General features: G+C 49.0%; 1 protein-coding gene across 2 annotated transcripts in view; it reads right to left on the minus strand.

Annotated features, from left to right (window-relative positions):
• Window positions 1-547: 547 nt before the first annotated feature.
• Window positions 548-21,272, minus strand: part of LOC142852227 (ATP-binding cassette sub-family C member 12) — a 66,866-nt gene continuing 46,141 nt past the window's right edge. Inside the window, exons 11-21 of one of the 2 annotated variants that reach the window (XM_075976781.1) lie at window positions 19,845-20,042; window positions 19,223-19,449; window positions 16,369-16,506; window positions 13,294-13,480; window positions 8,231-8,320; window positions 6,049-6,238; window positions 5,440-5,599; window positions 4,255-4,333; window positions 3,258-3,371; window positions 1,394-1,558; window positions 548-1,284 (exon numbers count right to left, since the gene is read on the minus strand). In XM_075976781.1, the coding sequence (XP_075832896.1) occupies window positions 1,198-1,284; window positions 1,394-1,558; window positions 3,258-3,371; window positions 4,255-4,333; window positions 5,440-5,599; window positions 6,049-6,238; window positions 8,231-8,320; window positions 13,294-13,480; window positions 16,369-16,506; window positions 19,223-19,449; window positions 19,845-20,042 (1,635 nt within the window). In that variant the 3' untranslated portion in view covers window positions 548-1,197. The remainder of the gene's footprint in view (window positions 1,285-1,393; window positions 1,559-3,257; window positions 3,372-4,254; window positions 4,334-5,439; window positions 5,600-6,048; window positions 6,239-8,230; window positions 8,321-13,293; window positions 13,481-16,368; window positions 16,507-19,222; window positions 19,450-19,844; window positions 20,043-21,272) is intronic. The other variant, XM_075976782.1, reaches the window with a different exon arrangement.

Raw genomic sequence — 21,272 nt, forward strand, 5'->3', positions numbered from 1 at the left:
CCAAGGTCTAGCTCCTGATAATTCTAGGTCCTGTCAAGTTGACAGTCAAGAACCATCATAGCTTGTCTGACAGAAATTCCCAGATTAATCTTCTGTCGTGCTGGTGACATAGGCAGACAGAATGGGCCTGCCATCAGCATTTCCTGAATGTTCCTAAGTGCCTTTCTCCGGGTTTGTGAGGAACAGGTAGGATGTGACCAAGACTCGGGAGGAGCTTTGTCGGCCACACAGCTGTATGTTGTACCTAGGACTGGAAAGAAAGTGCAGGGAACCTCATTCAAACGTCAAGACCTTTCACCCTCACCGGAAAGAGAAAGCGGGCCTTCACTCCCAAAGAGTGACAAATGCCATTATAAATTAGCAGTACTCACACTGGGGCTACTGGGCATGTCTTTTCTATGATCCTCACAGAAAACCTTGAGGTTGGTGAACAACTGTATAGATTCATTGCCAAGCCAGAGCTGGCAGCGAGGGTCTAAGAGAAGGAATAGTTCAAATAGAGACATCTTCAGGCACATGATTGCAAGGCAACATTTCAGGGTCATTTAGTTTCTTATTGCATTTTAATGACCGATAAAGAAGATATAAAAATGTCATTTATTCAGAAACCCCAGTGTTTTGCTTTCTGGTTATTTTAACAGATCAACTGCAACATACAATATGATTTCTTTGAAAAGTCTCATGCCAAACACTATCATCTGTCTTCTGTGCTGTGGACGCGCGCAGTTCCTGCATGTCACGTAGTCGGGACAAAAGTGAGATGAAGTTAAACGGAAAAAACAACTTTCTCTTTCCTTGTCTGGCAACAGAAATGAGGAATCCTGCAAATCCTGCGAACTCCAGCCTCGGGCATGTTCCCGTTGTTTGCCGTGACTAGTTTTTGCAGAAAGTTAGAATGTACCCATTCTCGGGCACTACTCAGTGTTGGTGGGAACACGTGAGGGACCTTTGGGGTTTTCAGAGGTGAGAGGCAGCTTCCCACCCACCAGTTTTGTCTGCACTCTTCACCATCCAGAACCAGCCCTGAGTCTGCCACAGGGGGTGACCAAAAGGGCTGGACAGAGCAAGGGACTCATCTCAGTCCCAGCTCACCCTGTGCGCCATGGTGGGAGGGACCGTGGCTAGGGCCTCAAGACTCCACCTTCAGGATTCTCCTCTCACCCATCCATTGCCTCCTCTCCAATAACTGTGGGATCATCACAGTCCGACTTCTGCGGCTAGTAACATCGCAAATGCAGAGTCAGGCTTCTCAGCAAGGACTTCGGGCTTGTCAAACTCAATCACCTGAAAAGCAGAGAAGAACTGAAATTTTCAGAAAAAAAAAAGTGACACACCATACAGCCCTAACCGGGGAAGCCTTTGAGGAGGTAACTCCAACCAGAACATCCTGCACCTTCCCATTTTCCATGACCAGAACAAGGTCACAGTTGAGAACCGTGTTTAGGCGATGGGCAATGGTCAACACCGTGCAGCTTTTGAAGGCCTCTTTTATAGTGCTCTGAACAAGGGTGTCCGTCTTGGAGTCCATGGAGGCGGTAGCTTCGTCAAGGAGAATGATCTGTTAAGGAAGAAGCACTGTAAAAAGCCAAAGCTGTGCAAAGAGGAAAAGGCATAGCCTCCGTTCTGTCCTAAAAGGCAAACACAATAAACGAAGCGCCCATCTTGAAAACCTGCAGAAAAGGCCAGAAATAAAGTCCAACCGCACCCGTCATCTTCCTCAGGGGAATGTGCCAGCAGAACAAGACTGTATTTTCTCCTCTCTTCGAGTAGTTTATTCAAACATTGCCAGGAGGAAGGAGGAAGCACCACACATTGCAAGTAGGAAGGAAGAGACGCGGTGAGGGCTTTCTGCAGTACAGTGTGCACACAGAATGAGCCAGCGTGGGCCTGGCCGCCGCACCTGTATTCCTTTGCTAGAGCTGCTGGGATAAATTACCTCTCCTGGAGACTTGCAGCAACCCAAATTTGCATCTTACATTTCCAGAACCTGGGAATCTGAAATCAAGACTGGGAACTGCCTTCCCTCCGCCTTTTCCAGCATCTGCGGGCTGCCTGTGTTCCTCAGCGCCCCGCCCTTTCCTGACATCACATCTGCCCTCTTTGATGCTCTTGCTTGCGTCTTATAGAGACACATGGGAACAGGACACACTAGACCCACCCAGATAATCCTCCTATTTCAAGATCTTTACTGTCCTAACCTAATAGCAAGGTCCCCTTTGCCACATGGGGGAGCATACGAATTCGGGGTACATGACAAGGACACCACTCTGGAGTTGAGAGGAGCATCCTTCTGACTGCCAAAGCACTGTGTGGAGTTTACAATTTGAAGGCTTAACCTCAACCCCTAAATATTCCTGACCTTGCCAAGTGACCTAATCTCCTCTTACGTGAAGAGTTCACGTCTTATTCACACAAAGCATGAAAACTCGTAGCTACCTCACAGTGAATGGTGCCACCAAGGGCATTAAACGGTCTCCTTTCCTTCTGTGAACACCTCCTGGGCACGTATGAAGTGGATTCACACTGATGAATACCCAACTAGCAGGATTTCTTTGTTTTTCTTTAATTGTTATGTGTACATGTCTGTGTGCGGGTGCATATACTTGTACATGCAAGTGCAGGCAGGGTCCAGAAGAGGGTGTAAGACCTCTTGGAGCTGGAGTTACAGGTTGCTATGAGCCACATGATCTGAGTACTGGGAATTGAAACCAGATCCTTTGGAAGAGCAGCAAACATTTTTTAACTACTGAGCATCTCTCCAGTCCCCAGAAAATAGGATTTATAAAAAAAATAATAATGACAATGATAACTGTCATTCTCTTTCTCAGAATCAGGAAGGCTGTAAGCCATTCTGAAAAGCAAATGCAAATTTTCTGAATCTTTTAAGCGAGCACTCTAAAGGCTTGAGTGTTCAGGTACTATGCCTGAGGACTCGGGATTATTCAGGGACAAAGAGAAAAAGTTGAGATCATACTTTCCAAACTCAAGCTTCCTAGGAGAATGGGGAGACCACATAAGCGAGACCTCCCATCGTGAAGCCCGGATAAGGAAGGTGGCGCTCCTGAAAACGGCTGTTATTTTTCAATTTTTTTTTTACCCCTCACAACTTTGTCTTAAGAGACAGTGATCGGCTTTTAAATTGCTGCCTTGCTCTGTCTTTGCCGGAAGACAGGCTTGCGTCTCTGCCTCCCGGGTGGAGCGGCACCACGGGGAAGATCCAGAATTTGACCAATCCATTTCCCATGCTGTTTCCTTACTTTTGAATTACGGAGAAGTGCTCGGGCCATACAAAGCAGCTGGCGTTCCCCTACTGAGAAGTTTTCCCCATTTTCTGTGACTTCTGCCTCTAATTTCTCCGGGAGTTTCATTATCTATAAAACACGGAAAATGACACATTTATGCTGATGATCTATAAAATTGTCCTGCACCGTCTTATTGATTGCCCCCTCCTCTCGCATTCGTCCGCTTGCTTTATCTTACAATGGAAAAGAAAGTGCAAAGCAGCAACCATTTCGACCCTGCAAACAGGCACTAGGGAGGGCCAGGGCGAGGGAGACTTTGATAATGTAAAGTCGGTGTGGTTCACCAGAAAGGACAAAACAGGCATGCGCTTCCCGAGAACGTCTAAGCAAATGGGCTTCGGGGTCGCAATTTTCATGGATAAAACAGATGGGACAGGAGAGTTTTTCAGAAGGCGGAGACAAAGTCTGCCTGCCCATCGCAACAAACTAAAGTGGCTTTGGGAGGTGCTTGCCTCGGCGCCCTGGTGCTACTGACCTCAGCTGGGGCTCCTAGCAGGACAAGGTCTTATGTCATGGACATCTCGAACCAGCCACCCTTGCAATCGCACAAGCTACACCCGTTCCTCACTCTGTTCTGATGAAGCTGGTGAGGCCACAGGCCAAGTAACATGGCCCTCCCTCACTCTGGACCCAGATGGACCCGGCATGGACACGTCACTTCTTTGAGCTTTAATTTTGTCATCTTGAAAATGAAGGATAACAGCACCAGCCACCGAGGGCTGTGCAGGGGACCATGAGAGATGATGTGTAGCGTTGCTGCCCGGATCAGCCAGAGAGCTAACAAATACCACTGTGCTTGTTTTTGCTAACCAGGAACAACTAAGGATTGAACTGAAGTGAACTGACATGTGTCACTCCTGCAAATAAGCCTGGCCAAGTGCTGGCCCAGGGACCAGGTGTCTGGGGCAGTGGAGTTGGGAATGGACTCATCGGGGCAGCCCCAGAAACCTACTGTGTCCCTCATGAATGTTCTCTCCAAAACATGCCAGAGCATCTCGTCGGTGTGACTGCCCAAGGGATCCAAGTTGAACCTGCGATGAAGCAAAGGAAAGCAAGCTGGATTCTCAAGGATGAGATGATGGTGAGCATGGTGAAGACGAGAGGATGGGGAGACGTGATGTCACGAAGGCCCATGGGTGGACAAGAAGAGTTGTGATGGGAGGAGCTTGCTCAGCCCAGGCCATAAGACCAAGGACCCATAACTCTCTGTGATGGAACAGAGACCTTGGAGGCAGGAAGGAGTGAGAGACCCCACCAGTAGGAGACAAAACACAACCACCCCAGGGTCCACAGCATCACCACACCACAAAACATGCTGGACCTTATACAAGTTCTTGGCAAAGAAGCGGGTACAAGAAACTTGGACCAGCACCCCTTTCAGCCTCCAGGACAAGAGGCGTGGCTTCAGATTCCAGGCCCCACCCAGGAATGCAAATCAAGTGTTTGGAGGTCCATATTGTAGCTCTCATATGACCAGCTCTATAGCATCTCCCTGTTTCATCCAGTGCCTGATGGGAGGACTTTTCCCTCTCCCTGGACCAGCTGAGATACTCGGGTCCCCCTGCGTTTTGACAGCAGGTCTTGAACCTGTGCAAGTCTCAACCTTGGTCTTCTTGTACTCGATCAGTTTCTGTGCTATGGCAGGAATGAACGAATGTGCTTGCCCAAAGCCTGCTGCACATGCAGACTCGGGAGTCAGTCCGCTGTGCACTCGGGGGCACTTCTGAGACTGGTCATTGCTGACTGTGATGCAATGCCAGAGCACAGGCATAAAATAGGGCTGTGTGGACCACCTGTGGTATCTGCTCAGTCAATGTGTAATAAAACCACCAATAATAGTATTGCTAATGTTATTAAAACTATTAATATCACTACTAATAATATGTTGATGTTAATGGTGTGATGATATAATATTATAATAATAGAGTTTCTGAAATACCAGCAAGACTCAGGACACCGTTCCTCAGCTCCTCCTAAAGCTTTAATCAAAACCCGACAGGGCTTCCGCGTGCCTGCGCAGGCCAGTTCCCTGAGCTAAGACTGCCAAGAACAGCCACAGCCCGGCAGTTTCTCAGCTGCTGGTTGGCCCAGTTTCACCGTCTCCAAACAGGAATGCACGATGATTGAAAACAGCTACCTTACTGTACCTACAAACAGGACAGGATCTTGGGGGATCATCGTCAGCTTGGTTCGGAGGTCCTCCAAACCCACGGTGCAGATATCCACCTCGTCAATGAAGATGGTCCCAGAGGCTGGCTCCACCAGACGAAACAGGGCCATGCCGAGTGATGATTTTCCTGGGGACAATGAGAGCAGGAACAACGACTCCAACAGCAGTTTCCACTTCCATCATGGCCAGGCATTTAATTAAGGGAATTTTTAATGCAATGAAACTGGCTCCATGTGGATGCCTTTGCAGGCAGACAACCCTCACTCTGGGGGACCAGGCTGCCCTAACACCATTAACCTGCCAGTCCCCGCAGAGGCCTTTAGCGTATAACTCATCTTCTGGGCCTCATTTCTCCAGAATTATTCTCACTTAATTAATTCAAAAACTACTATGTATTTGCTTCCAACTCTCCACACCCGATCAACCTGAAACCCTAATTTACAGTAAAGAGATTTGAGGGGGGAATAACGATGAATCCAGCACTCATGTTCCTTTCTCTGATGTGGCTTAAGCAGCTCAACCAGTACACATCCAAACCAACAACCCGGAAGAAATAAATTCAGAGTTTGTCCTCACCAGAACCTGTTCTTCCCACAATCCCAACCGTCTGCCCGCTCTGAATGTTCAAGTTCAGCCCATCAAGAACGAGAGGGGTGTTGTCTCGGTATCTCATGCGGTAGTCCTTGAAGGTTATCTCCCCACGGCTTGGCCAGTCTTTGGGACACGTCCCCACTTTGAAGGGGTGAGTGTGTTCAGGAACACAAGTCTGAAAAGCAGAAAAGCCATTGACCAACTCAACAGCCACGGGTTTCCGCTGACTTAGCTCACTCATTCCGCAGCAGGCAACGCTGGTGCCTGTGGCGGTGAGCGAGACCCATAATCCTGTACTCAAGGAACACACGTTCTGCCCAGTGTGGTGCTACAATTATAGCCTGTGATTATAGCATCCAGGATGCTGATGCAGGAAGATTGAGAGTTCCAGGACAGTGTGGGCTATGTGAGATACTCTACGTGAAAAAGCAGGTCACATTTTAATGGGGTACATTAGGTAATAAAAAAGAATATTGTAATAAAATGCAGAAAGGGACTTGTTTGGCAGGTGGGACAAGTGGAATAAAACTATGTGAGGGCTGAGGAAGACATCTCTGAGGATGTGGCACTAGAACCAAGGCCAGGAAGGTGGAAAGGATGACAGCTACAAGGGTTTCTGTCCAGGACCTTCTAGACAGGGCAGACAGGTACTGCAAGGCCTGGCAGCCAGAAGAACCTTGAGAAACTCCAGGAATAAAAAGAAAACTCGTGTAGGGCTGGAGCTTAGTGAAGGAAGGATGGATGACTTAGGAGGCTAAGCAGGAGACAGCTGACACCTGAGCCTCGTGGCCTGGGTTAGTGTCAACACGATGACCTTGAAGTTGTGGGACAAATCCACAGCAAACCATGAGATCTGCAGGACTCAATCTAATTTCAGTGTCTACAAAAGCCATTGTGGTGCTGGGATAGGAAGGGGCAAAGTGTGGGGAAGGTCAAGCTCAAAAATCTTTAGAGCTCAACAGAAAAAAAAATTGAACTTTTCTTCAAAGGCACCCAACCTCCCACTCGAATGAGCACAAAGCCGGCCCCATTAGGAGACCAGCCCCACGGCTCACTTTAGGACAGCTCTCTCAGCACAAGGAGGCCCTTGGCTTCCATCAGGCTAACTGGCCAGCCCAAGTCTAGTCAGTGAATGACTTCAATTAGCTGAGAAAACATTTGCCTTCTTAGAGGGGACTTTTTTTTTTCCGGGTATTTTGAAACCCTAGAAGATTCGGAATTAAAGATAAACGCATTTAAAGAGAAACAATACTGCACTAGCAATGCTTTTGGCTTAAAGAATCTGCTTATTTTATGCTCCAAATATTTCAGTATTTACAGAATTTGGGCTTGGGATTCTAACTTAAAATGTATACTTGGATAATTAATTGAAATGTGGTGTCCAGTCAAAAGCTTTCTGCTTACATGTGGAACTGTTGCAAGAACTGTGAGCCCACCGCATCCATAAGCTCAACTAGAATACGCACACCCAGGAAGGTTTGTATGTTAAAACAAATTATGAGGGCATTTTAAACAGGAAATTGAATGTTCTGAATTTTAAAATGTGTAGCAGTGTTGAATTAAGCTTGCGAAGGGGGCCAAACATTGTGCAAAGGCCCACGAAAGTGATGACTGGGTTCATGCAGACATCTTTCTCAGGACAGCTGTGTTCCTACATTACTTTCAAAGACGAGGTGGGCTGATCTTCTTTTGCTATTTATAACTCTAATCAAATATTAATTTTCAGGAACTGAAGTAAGGCTCTAAATTTTGGATTGGATTGTGAATACAGGTTTTAACAGGACGGGTCAGACACCAGTTACCATTCACACACCAGGCCCCCCCAAAAAAAAAGAGGGAAAGAACAAAACAGGGGCTGGAAAGATGGCCCAGATGTTAAGAGCGTGTGTGGTTAAGAGGACCAGACTTTGATTCCCAGCACCCACGCTGGTGGCTCACAATCACCTAGAACTCCAGCTCCCAACACATCTGGCCTCCATTCTCTCTCTCTCTCTCTCTCTCTCTCTCTCTCTCTCTCTCTCTCTCTCTCTCTCACACACACACACACACACACACACACACACACACACACACACACACACAATTAAAATTTATATAAATCCTTAAAGAAAAATCAAAACATGCTCAAAGGGAAGAGCCTGCCTGTTTTCCGCTGTTCACTCCTTACCGAAATGTACTCCCTCAGCAGCTCCGCAGAGGTGAGCTTGGCTTGGGTCTCTGTTCCTGTTCGCACACACACTTGAAGCAGTCCACTGAGCTGTTGGGAAGAAGCAGGTAGTTACTGAGGGTCCCCTACCCTCACTTGGTCCCCGCTGTTTTGTCTTGCTTTTGTTTGTTTGTTTGTTTTGAAGTCTGACACTTCAAATTACTACTTGGGCTGAAGCAACCTTCAAAAGAGGCTGGCAGGCCCAGCCAGGCACCAAGAAGGCCACATTTCCTGTTGGGATGTTTAGCATTTAAACACTTCCTTTGTATTTAAAAACAAATGGTATTTACAGTTTCTCTCTCCCTCCAGCTGGTGAGGAACAGCCCACCTTGGTCACGCCTGTAAGCCATTCCTACTGCCACAGGGAGGAGCTCATCCTGAGAGCCTAGTGGCTAGGGACTGGCTCCTTACTGCCACCTGGTGGGGCCCTGCATCCCACTCCCACTCCCTAACCCCAACATCAGGCACAAGAAAGTCACTGAAACAGAGAACCCTTGCACACAGCTGCTCCAGATGTAAAAAATCGGGATCCAGACGGAGGGAGACAGTTTGCCCCGGGGGACCCACGTTAGGTCAGGATCGCTCAGAATCTATCTTCAAGACGTGAGTACAAGTCATAACCTGGCAGGGTTGGAGAAGGCCTTCTCCCCTGCTGCACATGTCTGCATCCAGGTCTCTAGAACCCAAGGATGTCAACCCATGCAGAGAAGGACCTTCGCAGCTATGACTAAACACCCTGCGTCCCTGGTTGGGCCCGAAGACAATAACAAGCATTCTAACAGAAGAAACAGAAAAGAGCCAGAAGAGAAGGGGGAAAGAAGACAGATGCAAAAGTTAAGAGAGTGCCAGGAAATGCCACCAACCTCTGGAAGCTCCACAAACATGCAATAGTTCCCTGGAGCCTAAGGAGAAAAGCGGCTTTGCCAACCAACACTGCGCAGACTCTGGACCTCCAACATGCTGAGAGTTTAATTCCTCAAGCTCTTGGGGATCTGGTGCAATGTCTGAGCGAATGACTACAGACTGTTAGTCCAGAAAGTAAGGGAGCGGGAAGGAGAAATGAGAGGAGAGAAGGCCACTGAGGCATGCTTCTGAGACTCTAGCACTGCGGGCCACTGAGACCCGTCTAGACGGGGATTTCTGGGAGACTGTGCAGGTGCACCACGACAGGTCACAGACTGCGATCTTCCTAGCGGTCCCTTCATGTCTTGGGAATGGGATCCATGATATTTGGCACCACCCCCACCCCCTGCTGATACCCAATTCTACAGATGCTCAAGATTTGGATGTGAAATGACATCATGTTTTCAGGGAACCTAAGAAAGCTCTGGTAAGCGACTAGGCTTTCTCAGAAAAGGGCAGTGCGTCAGAACAGGTGGGGGCTGGGGGAGGAGTTTAAGATAATTGAGGAGGCCCCTCCAGGACCTTAGAGAGCTCTTCTCAGCAGGCCCTTGCAGCTTTCCCTGCTCTTAACACAGGTCCAGGGCTTCCCATTTCTCTTGGGCCTCAGTCTGAATGATTTTGCCCCCATCCCCTCCCTCAGGGCTAAACCTTGTTTGAGCTGTGTACTACTAGAACCTAAGGCCTGGTGGGTCAAACGTGCCCAGACTGCAAAATGTAGCAACCTGAATAAGCCCGTGCCTCATGACAGCTGCTCAGAAAGAGAGGGCACATTGCTCCCAAGAAGGGCACAGATACATTTTGCTGAATGCAAAAGTATCAGCTCCCAAATGCCCGGCAGCCCACCCCCATTCAGAGTCTCCACGTGGGCACAATGCAAACCCAAGTAAACACAAGGTCTCCGTTGTGCCGTATGACGCCATTAAGCCCTCGTATTCTGCCTTGTGGTGTTACACATCCATTTCTCGTCTCTCTAGGGAGTTTCTTCCATTCTCAAGTGAAGCTCTGCCACTTGGATTCTGGCAGGTGGTACCGTTGTCAAAAGGGCCCACAGCCAGCTGAAGAGCAGGCAACAGGCATTAGCACACCTCAGCACATGCAAATTCTTCTCTGGCCCTGCAGGAATGTTTGACAGCTGTCTCCTGGAAAACTGATAGTATTGCCCAAAAGCATGGGCTTAGTTGGTGAAAGCTGATTTACTTAGAACAAGTAAGGCAAACCTTTTATCTGCTTGATGCATTAAGAGGCAACAATGAAGACACCCACTTCCAGTGGGGAAAACTGGGCTGCCCAAACAAGAGTCATTTTTCCACCTCAGAGCACTGACGATGTCTCTGTTAGGTCGAAAAGCAACTCCAGTTCCCCAAATTCCAAAAGGCAGTCCAAATATGCAGAAACAGGCTCAACCTGGACTACAGGAGGCTTTCGGGCAGTTAGATAAAGCCAGCCTTCCTTGGGAACTACCAAAAGGAGTCCTTCCCTTACCTCTGGCAAAGGACACATCGTGGTGCCTATTAGCATACCAAAGCACATGCTGGCATCCAGGCTCCCTCAGTATGGCCTGTTGCAGATTTCCAAGTCTATCCTGGCATCCTAGCCCTTGGCACCTCCTTCCCTGCCATAAACATACTCTAGTTCATGTCTCCCTTATCTACAGTAAAAAAAAAAAAATCCCCTTAATCATACCGCGGAGTGGTCATGTCTTCCATTTTTACACTCTCTATAGCTTCCATCCCAACAAACTATTAAAATGATACCAGAGATGTTTTCAGAAAGAACACCTTCCACATCCAGACAATGGGAGAGATCTCAGTGTGTGAAAGTAATACGTTTCTACCAGAGGGCATTAGGTGAGACCCTCTGCTAGAATGGAAAGGTGTTTCTGAAGTTTAGAGCAGAGCCTCGGAGGCTCGCGATTTGAGATGAGGGCCACAAAGAGGTGGGCTGCTTGGTGGCCCTTCTAAAGGCAACTGCTCTTGGTGGACCCATTCATGCCTTTCCTCATCTTCCCCCCAACCACATGGACACATTTTCCCCTAAGTTCATGCACAAGAGCCTGTGCATATCTATACACACACACACACACACACACACACACACACACACACACACCCTTTCCTAAAGAAAGTGAGTTGACAACTTGGGAATATATGGGACTCTAAGAATATTACTCTAGGGAAAAACAGTGCCTGCAGGCCAACTCCTTGGCTGCTTTGGAAAAGAGAAGCAAATATATTAAAAAAAAAAATCCCACCCCAGCACCTGCAGAGATAGAGAATATCCCAGGAGGGAAGTCACAAGCCACAGTCTGAAAAGCCAAAATAATTCTCCCATCCTTAAATACAAACTAATGGAGAGATAGATAAAGACACCAAGGGGAGGAGAGAGAGTAGGAACGGGATAAACAAGAAGAAAAACTGACCCTGGAGAAAACATATAAATTAAAGAAGAGATGAAAGGGGGGTTAGTATTAATATTAGATTAATATCCTTAGAAAGCATCAAAACATATTTAAGTCACTTTAAGATAAGTCTTTTAAAGACTGAAAGAACGAGAAATCTTCTTTATGTGAAATCTGATGCGCGAATACAGGGTAACCACACTGAAAATTCAAAACTGGCTAGATCACAAAGCTGAGAAAAATTCCCAGAAAACAGAACAGGAAGAAACTGGGCAAACGAGGAAGCAGAGGGAGCACACTGGGGCCGGAGATAGCTCTGCTCTTTCAGAGGACCTGGGTTTGACCCCCAGCACCTGCTTGGTGGCTCACAACTTTCTGTAACTCTAATTCCAGGGATCCAGTGCTCTCTTCTGGCCTTTGCAGGTACCGGAATGAATGAGGTTCACGAAACAGCCATACATGTGACGCGGAAATAAACAAATAAAAAGGGCGGGAGAACATTTCCTGAGTGCAGAAGAGACTTGACTTTGACCTGAAAAGAGTCGGCGCGGTGCATTATGGGACAGGGAGGAGCGTGGTAACACAAGTCTGTGATCCCAGGACTGGGAGCCTGAGGCAGGAAGCTCTCAAGCTTGCCTCAAAAATATAATAAATACACAAGCCCACTACTGAACAGAGTATGTTTTAAGAGTCCCACACTCAGAATCTGTCCTGAAGTGAACTCAACAGAAAAGGTTGTTTAGAATCTGGCAGGGGAGGGGGGGAAGGTAGGGGGGACATTCCAGACCCTGCCCTCAGCACACCAAGCAGCATCTACCCTAGGCCACTCCCCTGGAGTTACTTCAGTCCACTCTGGCCCTGAGGAAACCTGCCCTTGGTGGCGCCACCCCTCCTCGGTGGTTCTCTCCTCTTCCCCTGGGGCCAACCGGGAATGCCTTGCTCAGATTAAACCTGGATTTATTAATTCAGTTTGATTGATTGGTTACATCAGCGGCGGTGGATATTCAATAACTTATCAAAGGTTCCAAACAGCACATTCCCAGGGACAAGGTTCAGGGACCAACCATCCTTAGCTTAAATCACAGGGCAGAAGTGAATCTCTCTGGATCTCATTTTTCTCATCTGCAAAGTGAGACTTATGGAAATATCACAGAGCTGTCGAGAGCCCCGAAGGAAGTCATTTACGGTACCTGAAGGGCAGGGAGTGCTATGTGTTCACCTCATGCGTTATTATTAAAAGAGAAAGGCACCCGAGCAGCCGAGAACCTGTTCCTAATCATTGCCAGAAGCCTCTTCCTAGTTAGTCCCACTGTGAAGCTGCGCGTGATTTGAGATGGAATGGAACTCCACACCTTGGCCTGAATCAATCATCCGACTCCCGCCAAACCACTACCTAGTCCCTGGCGTCCTGAATCAACGCAGTTAGAATAAAGCCCGGACTTTTGTTGAAAAAGTGGGAAATGTTCTGCTCTGTTTCCTACAGATCTCAGAGACTGTTTGTCACCCCACTGCACACCTGTGAGGGAGGCGTCACACAAGGGGACAAAACCAGGTTCCGGGATCCAACTGTGCCTGAAGCCCACACCATTGCTCCAAATGGCAATGACGCCTGTAGCTAAGCTCCGTTTTTTTTTTTAACCCTTTTGGAGTCTTCTGCTGCATCCACCTGAAAGCGTCCCTTCTGGTACACCATAGGCCACGTCCACCACATACCGGCTCTTACCTGGATGATGTAAGACAGCGACAAGCCTTTGGAGGAAGCACTGATTGAAGAGAAGCTCAGGGTCACCAACAAGGCCACAACAAAGGTGACGATGTTCATGAGGACGTCCATTCGGAGCGCAAACCACCTGAGCGCACAGTTGAAGTACAGGAGGTGGCTGGAGTTCTCATCGTTCAGTGTCTTAAACCTAAAGTTGAGAAATCAGAGGAAATAAGAGCTCACTCGGGTCCTGTTTGCCTTGATGGGAGATTCGGGCTCCTAATGGAACCGAGACTGGGTGTTTTGAACGCCTTCTTACAAGGTGACTGTTAGAAAAATGAGCATATATCCATGTTCCTGCTGCCACCACAGGCATCTTTGATTCGCACACATTCTGAGAAATTTCGTGTGGCAGTTGACAGGGTGCTAAGTGGGCTCTCTCTCTGTGTCTCTCCCAGAGCTAGCAGCTAGAGCCCACAGCTAAGCACAAAACTGTTGAAAACCTCGTTCATACTCTAGCCTCGTGGTATCCACAGGCCCTGAGAAATCTATAAATGGCTCCTTTGCTACTAAACACAGGGGTCAATGGTAGTGACAATAGGAAAGGAAGGTGTTTGCCCGCATGCCTCCCACCTCCCCTCACCAAGATCAAGATTATCATTTGAGCTGGCATAGTGGCACAGTCCTGTGATCCCAGCACTTGGGAGGGTAAGGGAGAAGGGTCAGAAGCCCAAGATCAGCATGGGCTACGTGGCAAGATCCCATCTCAAAACCAACCAATCAAATCACTACTTAAAAGGCTGGTGGGGTGGAGTGGGGTGGGGTGGGGTGGGGTGGGGGCTTCTCTTCAAGGATAGGAAACTGATTTCTGTGCCCCTGTTCCAGTGCCTCCTGGGTCCCAGGTCTTTGCATGGGGCAGAATGACAGAAAGACGGCATAGCCAGGAGATCCAAGAAAGGCCCACCCCGGAGACACTGGTTCCCACGCATGCCCCAGACATAAGCAGCATGCATCACAACAGTCAGTGTGGAGCTGCCAGAGTGAAAGTGACACTGGAGTGGCCTCTGTGACAGGAGCAGAGAGGCTGCCACAGCCGAGGAACGCGATGGGGTGAGGCCAGGCAGAGCTGCCTGTGGTTGGGTTGGGTTGAGGCCTCCACTGGGCCATACTACATCCACTTAGGGAGCTGGGTCAAAAGAAAGGAGCAACAGAAAGGGGAGACTGGATGAAGATGAGTAGTTACCTGGGGACTCCTTTCTGGTCCTTTCCCTAGCCTCCCCTGTGGGAGCGTCAGAGAAGAGAAGCAGGGCTTTAAAACACAGCGAGCTTCCCCACTGCAATCCTGTCTCTCCTCCCCAATGCTCACACACACATACACACATGCATGCACACACATGTGTACACAGGGCACAGCCTGCCTGCTTCACCAAGCCTCCAGGCAGAAAAACCTCTGTCAGAGCCTCAAGTTTTAGGTGAGCTGCCAGGGACATCTATTCCTTGGCACACTAATGGGCCCTCACCTAGTGGGAAGGGACTTTTATGAACAATTGGTGGGGATTGTGGGAAGAAAAGGAAAGTCTTCCAAGTGTAAATCCCCAGGCAACACAACTCTTCCACACACCATCCCACCTCCTATTTTGTCTCCTCTCTAATTTGCTTGCTTGTTTCTGCTTTGTTTTGTTTTGTTTTGTTTTTACCAGAGCTTGGTCAAAATACTTTCCCAAATACCACAATCTTTCTACTGGTCTGGTGGCAAGTGTAATCTACGTCAAAAGTCAGAGCTCTCCCAAAGGCGAGTGTCACACAAGGAGGGACCCTGTCAGATAGGAAGAAATATAAAAGTTTCTATCCCTTTGTCTGAAATGCTTAAGACCAGAAACGTTTCCAATTTGGGGTTTTTTAATCAAATGAATGAATGAATTTACTTAGTTATTTTATACGAAAGGGGACTTTGCCTGGCTGTATGTCTGGCACAATGTGCATGCATGGTGTCTATAGTGGCCACAGAGGAGGATCGTGTCCTCTAGAACTACAGCTCCTGACAGTCGTGAGTTTCCATGTGCTGGGAATCGGGACCAAAACCAGGTCCTCTGCAAGAACAGCCAGTGCTCTCGGGCCGTCTCTCCAGCCCCAGTCTGTGTTTATTTTTTTATCCTGGAATATTTGTGTATGCATAATGAGAAAGCTTGGATATGAGTATCAAGTTTATCTGCAAAGTGGCAGGTTATTTCCCTGATTGCTTTATTTTACCTTACAGTGCTGGGGATTCCAAGCAGGAACTTGCACAGGCTAAGCAATGCTTAAAGCTCAAAGCAACGAGCTGCACCCCAGGTCCTTTTCTTGACTTCTTGAGACACTAAGTCTCACTAAGGTCTCACTAAGATGTACAGCCTGGCTCTGAACTCGCTCTGTAGCCAAGGCTGGGTCCTCTTGCCTCAGCCTCCTTAGTAGCTGGGACCACAGATTTGGGCCTCCAGGACAGACACCTGCAGACAGTTTTCACACATATTTTTTTACTATGCCCATGTCTTCACTACAGCCTGCAACATGAGGCCAAGTGCAGCATGACAACAGTGTTCAGAGGGTTTGGGATTTCAGAGCTATTAACTCATGATTAGGCATATAACGTGTACATGAAAATATGAGCAAGACTGGAATTTGAGGCCTAGGAGTGATTTTGCCTACTTTCTGTTTTTCCCTATTTTCCTAAAATTGAACACACTTCAGCAAGAAATAAAATATATAAAGTTGTATATATACGGAACTGGAGATATAGTTCAATTGTGATGTGCTAATCTAACATTGCACAAGGCCCTGGGTTCATCCCCAGCATGGCTCAGGTATGTCTTCTCTCTGCCCCTCCCCTTTTCCTTCCCCCACCCCTGTCTACACACACACACACACACACACACACACACACACACACAGAGTCATTTATCTTTTGGGGCCCTAAATACTGGAAATAGAACTCCTGATTCTGCCAGCCCTTTACCTATCCCCAACATTTCTACGCTCAGTGCCGAAGAAGCCTGGGATCCCCCATTTGGGCCAGGGCATGTGATGGGGAGACCCTGGAGCAGGGGCCCATCAACTCACTTGCTAATGCAATCGTCCTTTTTGTCGTAGGCGTGGATGACACCCAGACCCTGCATGGAGGAGGTGATGTGGGAGAACCAAGGCGAGCGGCTGATGTTCTCCACCTGCTTGAGCTCCTGGACTCCTCGATGGAAAATGCTGCAGGGAGATTGAGAGGGTCCAAGCGGGTCACAAAGACTGGTCTCAGAGAGCTCTCCCTCAACACAGGCAATCCGACCATGCCTTCCATGTGACAGCTAAGTCAAAGTTGGTATAACTGGGAGAGAGGAGCCAGCTATTCCTCTCCAGGATGCCCTGTCTGGATGTCTAAGGCCTGGGCTGCTGAGCAGTATGAGCACACTGTTGCTTCAGACCCGAGTGCTTCCTGTCATGAGAACGGCAGGCAGTACAGGATGCTGTTCTAGTCTTTGAAGACCCAAAAATACAGCCATGAACACAAGCCAACCTGTTTGTGATGACCCATCAGAGAACAAGCTAAGAGGGTTGCCTTCCAGAGGCAATTTTGTACAAACATCATGATAGCCTTGGGAACTGAGTTCAGAGTACTGAACTGAACTCTCAGAGAACTGTCTTGTACCTTACAATGGGAGCCCCAAGTGCCCTGACAATGGGAGAACTATGTCTCTGAGCACTCAAGTTTGCTGGCTCGGAGACAGCCACACCTACCTCCAGACTCTCAGCTGAAATCAACCCCCAGAGTAAGGAAAGCGCAGAGCTCAGTGAATTCATTGCAAGCTTACAAATAACTACATCGGGGTTCCCTTTGGTCTTTCCTGTGCTTATAGCAAGGAAGAGGGTATGTAGGGCAGATTTCTTTTAAACTTTAACTTAGTCACTCAACAGCAACAGAGTAGATCAAGAGCCAACAAAGTAAACGGCCAACAAGAGTGTAGCAAACTAATCCACTTGAACTTCTGACCTCCGCGACGTGTTCCATCCTTGCGATGGATTTTCTGAAAACATTTTTTACTCATTGCTATTTTATCCGTTATCACGATGAAAGCCTGAACCTGGAAATGTGTACTTTTCCGGATTCCAAACTTCCAAAGGGTTCCTCAGTGAGAGCCTGGTTCTGCGGAACCCTGGGGCACCAGCCTTAATTCCCACGCTCTCACTGCTCTCATTGGGTACCCATGCCGGTCTCCAGCCCCAGCACATGCCTCATGCCTTTGCCATTACCACTGCCTCTGACTTAAGCAAACTGCACTTGTGACTGCAACCGCTTCTTCTCCCAGAACACCGTTCTCAGCGTATCCGTCCCCCACCTTAGGTTGTTCTTGCTTGTACCGATCTCCTTGACACCCCAAAGCCTCCCGCCTGTGAAACCCTAATGGCACTGCCTTGGAAATGTCCCTCACCCCACCCCGTCCTTGCCCTCACTACTGTCACTCATGTCGGACCCTCATCAGTCCTTGCCCACACTCTAAACCTCTCCAGTTTGCTCGCCATCTTATTCTGTTTCTAACGGGCACAGATTTAATCACCTCATCTCACTTGCTCTTCCGACACAGACAAAGCGTACACTTTAATGCTTAAGAAAGAACAGATCTGCAGCGTTTCAAGCTTCCCAGCTAGCTTCCTGGCAAAGCTGGACAGCTGGTACAGACCTTTCTGACTTACAGTTTTCCCCCCTCTCAATACTCCCCATAGTGACTGACGAGAAATCCCACCACCCCCAGTGCAGAACAAGCTAACTGTGTGCCCCGGAAGCTGGAAGCTCGCCACTTCCAGTTCCCCTCTAGATGGATGTGCACGACTTCAGGAGCTGTCCCCATTCCTTTCCATGCCTCTCTGTACACGTCAGTCTCTAGCTGCAGTGGAAGCTGTTGATCAAAATTCAAAGTGACGGCAGAGGGTGTCCATGGAGCCCAGTGGTTTTAAGAATGAATCAGGAGACAGATGGCAACCATGCTTACTAGCTTTCTGGCCTGGGGCCAGGGACTTAACCTCCTAATAACTTACCCACCTCCCAGCATTGCTCTGGGGCCAAAAAGCCAGATGTGTGCAAGGAACTTACCATAGCACATGGTATTTAACAAGTGTCAAAAATCTAGGATTCTCCCATCAAAGAAAAAGCAAGTGTTCAACATCATCATCTGACTTCCAAAATCACCTGCCTCCCACCACCACCTGTATCCCAGCATCACTGGCCTCCGAGCATCACCTGCCTGCCAGTATCACCTGTCTCCCAGCATCTTCTGCCTCCCAACATCACCTGTCTCCCAGCATCACCTGTGTCCCAGCATCACCTGCCTTCCAGCATCACCGGTCTCTGAGCATCACCTGCCTGCCAGCATCACCTGTCTCCCAGCATCACCTGCCTGACAGCATCACCTGCCTCCCAGCATCACCTGCCTCCCAGTATCACCTGCCTCCCAGCATCACCTGTCTCCCAGCATCACCTGCCTCCCAGCATCACTGGCCTCCCAGCATCACCTGTCTCCCAGCATCACTGGCCTCCCAGCATCACCTGCCTCCCAGCATCACCTGCCTCCCAGCATCACCTGCCTCCCAGCATCACCTGCCTCGCAGCATCACCTGTCTCCAAGCATCACCTGCCTCCCAGTATCACCTGCCTCCCAGCATCACCTGCCTGCCAGTATCACCTGCCTCCCAGCATCACCTGCCTGCCAGTATCACCTGCCTCCCAGCATCACCTGCCTCCCAGTATCACCTGCCTCCCAGCATCACCTGCCTCCCAGTATCACCTGCCTTCCAGCATCACCTGCCTCCCAGCATCACCTGCCTTCCAGCTGGTGTACATATTCATCCATATTCTCTCCCCACCCTCACTCCACGTGTGTGTCAGGGTGGAGTAGAGTTTTGCCCCCTTTTAGGTTGTGTATAGCCCTACCGTAAAAGAATGAGGAAGATTATTAACAAGCCAGCCAGAACCAGAAGGACCACGGGAAACACGGCAGCCATAATCACCAGAATAAACACCACCATGAAGAACTGCTGTAAAAAGTTCTCGGCGTGAAACGGCAGCCTCACATCCAGCTCATCCATATCCTTAGAGAAACGGTTCATCAGCCGGCCTGTGGGGGTTGTGTCAAAAAAGCTCATTGGGCTCCTGACGATCTGAGGAGAAAAGCAGAGAGATGGAACGGGGAGTGCTCCGTGGACTTCCAGCAGGATAGGAAGGTGATAGCAGGGGCCCTCTGCCTGCTACAGCAACGGGAAGCAGGAGTCCATCTCCGGGACCTCACTAGCTGGAACTCTTAGGAGTGAGACGAAATCTTCCCCCACCATCCTTCCAGCCTAAGAGCCAGGGATGTATTCCTAGTGCTCTCTGAAAGTGACTTTCCTATATGGTACTCAAACACGTGGAAGACACCTTCAGAACCAGATAGCAGACTCCAGGAAAGCTGTCCTGTCCCCAGAATCCAACACAGTGCATAGCACAGTGCAGGGCCTGCTTTGCCCTGCAGGCTGAGCAGTCAGGCAGGTAGGCCTGCAGCCCATTGTGGCACTACCTTGTTGAACACACGGTTGTGGAGTGAGGAAGATGCCATCAGGGTGGTGTTGGTGAAGGTAAAGCCTTTGATAATGCCAAATGCCAGCACAGACACCATACTTGCTATGTATACCAACTGGTACATGTGGTGTTCGGTGTCTTGCAGGGTCTGGTTCACATTGCAGGCAGTGTTGTTGCTCTGGGGTGGACAGATGACCTGCAGCGCGAAAGGAAAGAAGTATCAAGAGTCGATCTCCTAGTGGGAGAAGGGGGCTATTTCAGAGCATCTTCCTAAAGGGAAGAGACCGAAAAGAGGGGCATAGCCTCTTAAAGATGAGCCAGGTGGGATGGAAGAGATGGTTCGGGGGTAAATTATTGTCACACAAGTATGAGAACCTGTAAAATGTAAAAGCAAGGCATGGTGGCAGAGGCCTGAAACCCCAGTGCCAGGATTTGGGGGAAGATGGGCAGATCACTGGGGCTCGCTGACTGCCATCCTCGAAGAAACAGTGAGGTCTGGATTCAGTGAGAAACCAGACCTCAAAATTTAATGTAGAAAGTGATAGGGGGGACCCTCAAGGCCAGTCCTCAGCCTCCACACACTCCCATGAGGGCAATTGCCTGCATACAGACATAGCAACAAACGCAGTTTAGAAGAATAAAATTTAAATTCGAATCAAGACTGAGTCATGTAAGTAAAATCAAGTCAGGTCCCTCAGGGGCCGTCTGAGCTTTTCATGCCTCATCCACAAAGGGGCACCCGATGGTGGGGAGAACTTAGCAGATAAACAGGTGTAGGACAGCTGTTGCAGAAGCCACCTGTGCCTCAGGAGACCTGCAGTGATGCTAGGCCAAGAAGACCCAGAAGCAAACAAGACCTGGATTCTAAGAAGCTGACCTGGCTCCCCTTAGGCAACCCAGACAGGACATACCGGCAGGAGCCGTCCTCCCACCTGCTGAGCTGCCAGGCAACAGTCATGGGCTGGTGAGATTCAGGGGTCTCTATGTGGGCTGATCCAATTCCTCAACCCTCTCCCCTGGCCTGTCTCCACTGGCCAACTGTGAGGGTGCTGCTGCCCTTGCCCTGGAGTCCCTGGCAAGAGAGATGGAGCCTAGCAAAGCCCAGGGGCTCTCTGAGGATCCCAGCAACCTACGGCTCCGCCCCTCCCAGTGAGAGGAACACAACTTCGCCAGCCAGCCAGTGTTTCTAGAGAAGAGACTATCTTCGCCCACCCGTTGTTGAGGAATTGACAGTTTCATTTTTTTTTTCCTCTGGGCTGCGTGCTAAAAGTCAAGGATGCCTTTGGGGAGCAAACAAACATGTCTCTTCTAAATGCCATTCTGCTGATTACAGTAATGGGGAAAATGTAAGCCAGAGGGGGCTGATGGATGAGCATCTGCCCAGGCAAAGGCATCCCTGGGGGGTTGGCTGATGGAAGTCTCAGCC

Source organism: Microtus pennsylvanicus, chromosome 6, assembly GCF_037038515.1.
Source record: "Microtus pennsylvanicus isolate mMicPen1 chromosome 6, mMicPen1.hap1, whole genome shotgun sequence".
NCBI classification, from domain to species: Eukaryota; Metazoa; Chordata; class Mammalia; order Rodentia; family Cricetidae; genus Microtus; species Microtus pennsylvanicus.